Here is a 7,597-nt window from a genome sequence, read left to right on the forward strand (position 1 = left end):
TCTATGCTTACAGCCAAAAGACAAAGGAAAATCCGACCAGACAATACTATGAATTCTCACAGACCATAACCGAAAACACTATTCTAGCCTAGCGACCCAGCTAATGTGCGTTCATCAGATTTTTCTTCCATGAGTTGATTGTTGACGGATGAAAAACAAGAAAGAGATACAAGAAAACATTCAAATCCAAGAATCAGGATGAAGCCTAACATTCTGCACTATAACTGGAAACTTTACATGAAAATGACAATCAGATGCTGAAACGAATACAGATTATCGAAGACTATAGTCGTTAAATTGTAATGGTGGAAATCATTGTTTTACTTGTCAACAGTCTACGCAAATGGCTCTAGCCTTGGCCCATGATCTCCTTGCTTAAGATAAGCAAATAGAACCACTCCACTTCAGCTAGATTTAAACTTCAGGAAACCAATACTTAGAATCGCAGATAAAAGTGGTCTACAACGATATAACTTCAGCGCGAAGCTATCTATTGGATTAAAAATCTTCAAGATCTGAACCATTCACATTGGAGGGTCGAGGCAAGTGAATTTCTCAATAACTATCCCTTTGATCTCTTTTTTCTCAGGAACCAAAACTGAAATTCCGGAACTAGGGTTAACTCAAATCCATATCTTTCAACCCAGATCGAACAAATGCCGAAGTATCACAGCAAGAATCAGACAAAAAAGAATTCATCTCAGTAGCCACGATTAACAGTTGCCAATCGCCTACATTTCTCTCGAGGATCGATCAAAATTGAACTCCGAACGAACAACTTCAAATAAATGCTAAAAATAAAGAATTTAAGACAACCCAAATGTCGGAAAGACAGAGAAACAATCGCAGAAGTCTCACCTTCAGAAGATCGTTCATGGTCGAAGCAAAGCAACGATAAACTCCAAAAGTCGGAAGGAAAACAATGCAACAAAAGAAAATTGGAACACTGGGAGATCAAAAGTTTTTGTTTGATTTTTGCTCCTTTAATTTCCCTGTCCTAACTACCAAAAAAAAAATCAAATTGGAATTTAAAAAAAAAAAGGAAGAAGAAACGAGGAAGAATTAGGGTTTTAATTCGAAAATATATAGTTCTTGGTGTTGGAAAAAGCAAACAAAAAAAAGCAGATAAGCGAGACAAAACTGAGAGAAAAGTAGACAGGCCGTCGAGATCAAATGGGATCCTTCGTGTAGAATTAACGGCTGGGATATTTTAGATGTATTGAAGTCAGTGCACATGCGTCGCAGAGGATGATGGTTTTTGGGGTCTCTTTTTTAAAACGGAACGGGGAAAAAAATTCAGCAACGGAACTGTAAGTGAATTGAACTTCTTTCTTTCTTTTTTGGGCCTTTGGGCGGTGGTAACTAGAATGACGAAACTAGCCTTACAGAGTTGTCATAGCTGGACAGGGGGATTATCTCTTTTACCCTCAATGTGCTAAATGGACTTCTACATCTACCCTCCTCCTATCCAAAAAAAAAATTTACTTCCAAAATACCCTCTCAAATGTACATTGACCAAAATAACCTTATAATATTATTTTATATTTATTTTTTAAAATAAAAATCAGTATTCTCTCTCCTCAAAACTAGGATTTCTCTCTCCTCCATTCTTCTCTTTCGATTGAAGCTTTCTCTCTCTACATTATTTTCTCTCTCCTCTGAAATTGGGATTTTTTCCTCAAATTTTGACAAAATCATAGCAAAATCTGTATGAAATCAAACAGAAACTTAGAAATATATAAGCGGCAGTCGAAAATCCCCGTCTTTTTATGAATATTGATGGTTTTAACGTTTTTTTGTATATATTTTTTTAATTATTTACTAAGCTTTGTCATAGATCCATATCAAATCTGTGTTTAAGTGTTTTTAGAATATAATTGAGTCATAGATCACACAGTTATCTATCACAATAGTCAAAGTGGACATATAGAGCACAAAGGTAACAATGTGCATATCGTTCATGGATTACAACAATAATACGGATCACAATAGATAGGTCATAAAGGTTACATACGGGCACATAGTCATATGGGTCACGAGCCATTAGGATAATGATTGACATAGATCATTAGGGTGATAAGGTCATATGGTCACACGGTCCCATGGTCACGTGGTCACACGGTCTCATGGTCACATAGTCACATAGTCACATGGTCTTTAAAGCCTAACATCGTATATTGACAAAGTGTTACGTGAATGGTAGGAGAACGTCTACAACAGGAGGAGAGAGAAACCGCAAAATGATAACGGTTGTGAATGTGGTATTTTTGCAATAAAGTATATTGATGCAATTTATCTTGGTAAACAACAAACGTTATGTCCCTTGATATGTGCGATAATGTCTCCATGATTCATGAGTAGTTGGCAGCCACAATATTTGTTCATGGCAAGGTGACGAAAAAAACGTGAATTTTTTTTTTACCAAGTGACTTATTTTTTGTGTTTGGACATTAACTATGACTCCCTTTTATTTGTTTCGTAAAATCCTAAATTATGAACTTTAATTTTTTGTTTTTGATTATTTTGTATATGAATTTATATATGAACTTGTCGGCGAGAACGCCTAATTTGTATCTGAACTTATTTATGAACACATTATTATATCAATACAGTACATCATTAATTATTCAAAGGAAACATTAACATCGACAATGTCGGAGAGAACGCCTAATTTGGAATGAAGAGACAAAATTTATTTAATAATGGTGTACTTTATTTTGTGTAATAATGTGTTAAAAAAATTTGTATAATAATGTCCAAAAATATTTGTATAATAATGTTATATTGTGTTTGTACAATAATGTATAAAATTTTTTGTATAATAATGTATTAAAATAATTCTGAGTAAATATAGTTACCCAATAATTACTATTTATTTTAGCATATATGTGACTCTTATTACACACTAAATAAGTTGACTCATATGAGTCATCGTTGTGACCCATTGTGACCAGCCTGTGATCATGTGACCGAAGTGCAATTTTGCACTGTGTGACCATTGTGACCGACTGTGACCTGTGACCGAAATGTATTGATAAATCTAGGTCAAAATTCAGTTTTTAAACTTTGGGATGGTTTATCAGAGTCTATATATCAAATATATAGCGTGTATGAAAAATTTTCAAAATATTTTAAGGGGTTTGTAAATGAAATATACCAAATTTATCAAAGTTACTCATAAAACATTATGAAACATATAGGAATACATTTGGAATAACAACTTTGAAACATAAAAATAGTAAAAACTATATTTTAATGTTCGAAACAATATAAAATAGGTTTATGAGAGACGTGTAACATTGTAGAGTGATTAAATTAATAAAAATCGCATGGATCGAAGGTTGTGACCGGTTGTGACCGACTGTGACCCATTGTGACCGAAATTTACTGTCCCCCCGTTGAAAGCAATCCACGGAGAGAGTCAGTCATGCTGTTAAATTTACTCAATGGACTTGACAAAGTAAACAACTTTCACTTTCATTATCTCATTTTTTGAGAAAAAAAAAATTGATTGATGTTTTTCGAAATTCAGAAATTCTAGCAATGATCATTTGGGTGTGTGTGTGCGCGTTTAGTTCTGTAGGAAACCTGAATTGGTCCATAGCCATGCCTCAAATTCTCAAATCTATACTCCATAGAAGTCTCTGCGCAAGTTTGCATATGTACTCGTATTCAATCGTCTTTTTTTTTTGGATAATCGGATTTTCTGGGCCGAGACCCAAACTAATATCGGGACCGGGAGCCAGCCATGTGATTTGAATTATGCGCTTCCTCTCCAATCTGGAATTCGAATTCGGGGCGGAACAGATGTTGTGCGCTCCATTTCACCGGTTGAACTACCCAGGTTGGGTGTATTCAATCGACTTGATGACTCTTCCATCACAAACACCCTCTCGATAAACACCCTCTCGATTGCATCTCGGCACAGAGATGATCTGTATCTACTCCCAACAATATGACATTCTCGGATCTTTTATTCTGCACGAGACCAGACTCCCGCGCCGAAGATTCATATCTCGAGTCTAACCATGTTGAATTTTTATGAAAGCCTTTCATTTGCTTCTCTTCGATGGAAGTTTTATTTATTTTGATTTACTTATTATTTATTTATTTACTATGGTATTTTATATACTTATATAATTATAATTCTTTAACAGCAAGTCGATATGTCCGAGTGGTTAAGGAGACAGACTTGAAATCTGTTGGGCTTCGCCCGCGCAGGTTCGAACCCTGCTGTCGACGACAATTTTTTTTCCTCCCTCGTAAATGATCATTGATCCATGTGATGTGATTTTCGATTCAGACACTACAAGGCACATATCTGACACTAACCCAAGCATTGATGAAGCTTTGTTTTTGTGTTCCTTTGAGAAAGAACTCTTTGTTGAGAAGGAGAAAAAGAATTGAAGTTACACAAGAACAATCATACTCTCTCTCTACTTGTGACCGATCCTAAAACAAAACTCAGAGCCCCAAAGGGGCCCAATTGAATCATGTATGCTTTAACATCTCCTATATCTTCTCATCTTTGAAACAAGATGAACATACTTTCCTCTCTCCACCATGTCTTTTATTACCTCGTCAGCCTCCCAAAACCTCCCGGCATCCCTCAGATAACTCACCAGTGTACTGTACACGACGAAATTCGGCTCACACCCTCTTGATTTCATCTCCTTCAGCAATGAGCATGCCTCCTTGAACTTTTTCGCCACACAGTACCCTCGGATCATTGAATTGTACGTGAAAACATTAGGCAGCTGCCCTTTGAGCGTCATCTCGTTGAACATCTCTTCCGCCTTCTCAAACTCCCGGGCTGCGATGTATCCCGTGATCATAACAGTGTAGCAGACCACATCCGGCACGAACCCTGCTTTCGCCATTTCGTCGAAAAAGTAATTGCAAGCTGCCAAGTTTCTTGCCCGACTCAGGCCGTCTATCAACGTGGTGAAATGCAGAACTCCCGGGATGATCCCCACTTCCCTCATATGCTTCAGCAAGTTGAGAGCAGCAAGAGGTTTATCTCGTCTCCCGTAAAAATGGAGGAGAATGTTGTATGTATGGAGATCTGGAGTGATCCCTTTTTCACCCATTTCCTCAAACAGCCGATAAAACTGATCTAATTTCCCGAGCCTATAGTTTGCACACATGATGATGTTATAAGTCAGAACATCCGGTGAAAACCCATCTGCTATCATCCGCTGATATACCCAATCGATCAATCTGCACTGACTTATAACCAGCAACGAATGCAAAATCGCATTATACGAATGTTTGTATGGCCGGAAATTGAAACTCTTCGATTTGATGAACTGCTCCACAACTTGTCTTGCGACGCCAACTTCACCACAGGTACATATCAATATATTAAAGGTCCGTGCAGTGGTCGGGTAACCGTCATCGATCATCTCATCAACCAGCCTCCACATTGCCTTATACTCCCCACACTCTGCAAATATCTTCATAAGTAAGTGATATGAGTTGGCCGTGTGTCTGAAACACTCTTGTTGGCTACACCATAGGAAGAACTTATATGCTAGCTTCGCACATCTGGTTTTATTATCAAAACTTATTGCCCTCAAGATCCCCAGAAGAACCTGTCTTACGAGAAGAGCCGAGACTCGAACACTCAACTCGTCTAAAGCCGATTTCGTATCAAATCCCGGCCCATCTTGCAATAATGTCTCGAGAACCCGTGAAGCATCAAGCTTGGCACTCTCCAAAAACCTTCTCCTAACTGAAAAATCTCTTTGGTCGCTGCTCTCATGTTCACACAGTCCTAGCTTCTCATCAAAAACACCATCAGAGTCCAAAAATTCCCAGGTTTTGTTCAGGGGTTCTTCGAAATGATGGAAACCATTATCTGTCTCGTCACCACCGAAGCTCCTGTCGCAAAATTTCCTTGATATGGCAAAAAAGCGAAAACCGTTAAGGATTACACTCCTTCCGAAAGGAAGTGCGAGGTTCATACTTCAGCTCAATCCAACACTGATGTCTCCCCATTATCTCTGCAACCTTAATGATCTAAGCAAGCTTAAGAAACCCAGAACAACAGAGAGAAACCTCGCTAGGTGTAACCCATCAAGCCTCGGATTTCCGATTCCTGAAAAACCCATCAAAACGGCAATTTCCTGGATTGGAATCTAGGGTTTTAACTTTTAACCCGCTGAAGCCTGAAGATTCTACTTGAAGAGGGACCGTATCGGTGAAAAGAGAAGAAGGGCTGTGAATTACCTGACGAGGGACCAGAGTTTTTTAGTTTACGAACTGAAATCCAGTTCAGGTCGGAGGCTGTTCTGTATCACTTCACGGGGGGGGAAGATGACACTGGGGAACTTAGGTATTCCGCACCACACTGAACTTCCGGTGGTCCAACCAATAAGAAAAGCTCACGTCATCCTCATTGTCCAATAGAGTGGGCCGGATCGGACAAGGCAGCCCATCCAGTTTAATATAGCCCGGGTCTAATCATGACAATAATCTTTTTATATTTATATATATCGCATCTTTTGTATATTTGATTTACCGTATGATATAAGTGGATTATAAATAATATAAGTGTATACATATGTAAAATTTAAAAAAAATTATGAAGGAAATAAAATATATATGTTTTTGGCATATTTCATAAAATTATTAAATTTTCCATTTGTCCTCATCAAGTCGTAATTTGCGTTTGCTCTTAGACACGGGAATTATAATTCTATCGATGCTGGTTAGGTATCGTCTTTTAACTCTTGGTTATTCACATTCATGCGTTGTCGGTCATTGCAGGAAAATCGCGGGCTCTACTATTCGGCCCAAATTAAGAAAAAGCCCATTAAGAAAGTCTATTAGGCCCAAGGAAAGTATGAACCCTCCAAGCGAAGAAGAGGTTTCCCCTGAATCTAGGCCTTTATTTTAAAAAAAAATTTATTTCACATGATTTATTACTAAAAACAGATTTAACAAAATCAGTGTCTGGATATAAGAAATTTGGGTCACCCAACAGAAGATATTTCTCGGGGAACATAAATAAATTGCCCAAAATCTATTGATTGAAAGGAAACTCTCTTCCCATTAAATTAAAATCATTAAAATTTTTGTGAATTTGGTTTTATCTACTTTCTTTTTCTTTTAATTTAAATTTTAAAAAAATATTAATCTTAGATATGGTCGCCTCGAACCTTTACCAAGAGGGCCAAAAAAAAAAATGTTGTCGACCGATATTTCACCGCACTCTCAAATTCACGTAGAGCAAATTAATGGCGGTTATCCCTCAGACAACGACGACAACGGGTCCTCCGATCTCTCTGTTTCTGCTAAGTACGAGGATCTTGTTCGCAGCTCCGATCTTTTCTGGGAAAAGCTCCGGTCTCTCCTCAGATTCTCCGGTAAATCTTTGAAGTAAGTTCTTCTTTTTCCCTTATTCGCTTTTAGGTTTTTTGTCGCGTTTTTTTTGTCTCTTGAGATCACTTATTTGGGATTGTGGATGAAAACCCTACGTTCTCTTCGCTTCGGATTTTCCCCTGAATGCGGTGGATTTTGATTGGTTGTTTAATCTGATCGAGATATATATCCGATTCTCTTCCTATTTGTCTCTGCTTGGCGACCAGCGTCG

The 7,597-nt window shown here is 37.8% G+C and overlaps 2 protein-coding genes and 1 non-coding gene across 3 annotated transcripts in view; 2 read left to right on the top strand and 1 right to left on the bottom strand.

Moving 5' to 3' along the window:
- The first annotated feature begins 4,160 nt into the window (after window positions 1–4,160).
- TRNAS-UGA lies at window positions 4,161–4,242 on the top strand. The gene has a single exon. It is a non-coding gene; the product is annotated as a tRNA-Ser (tRNA).
- A 97-nt stretch (window positions 4,243–4,339) lies between these two features.
- Window positions 4,340–6,312, bottom strand: LOC104822701 (pentatricopeptide repeat-containing protein At1g55630). The gene is made up of 2 exons (XM_010554018.1): window positions 6,232–6,312; window positions 4,340–6,100 (listed from the first exon to the last, which is right to left on the bottom strand). Exon 2 carries the CDS (start codon window positions 5,964–5,966, stop codon window positions 4,503–4,505), a length of 1,464 nt encoding a protein of 487 aa, XP_010552320.1. The 5' UTR covers window positions 5,967–6,100; window positions 6,232–6,312; the 3' UTR covers window positions 4,340–4,502.
- An 846-nt stretch (window positions 6,313–7,158) lies between these two features.
- The window catches only part of LOC104822702 (high mobility group B protein 10), a 2,998-nt gene continuing 2,559 nt past the window's right edge, over window positions 7,159–7,597 (top strand). The window contains exon 1 of the mRNA XM_010554019.2: window positions 7,159–7,383. Coding sequence (XP_010552321.1) covers window positions 7,190–7,383 — 194 coding nt within the window. The 5' untranslated portion in view covers window positions 7,159–7,189. The remainder of the gene's footprint in view (window positions 7,384–7,597) is intronic.

This window comes from Tarenaya hassleriana, unplaced genomic scaffold, assembly GCF_000463585.1.
Source record: "Tarenaya hassleriana unplaced genomic scaffold, ASM46358v1 Cleome37, whole genome shotgun sequence".
Lineage (NCBI taxonomy): Eukaryota > Viridiplantae > Streptophyta > Magnoliopsida > Brassicales > Cleomaceae > Tarenaya > Tarenaya hassleriana.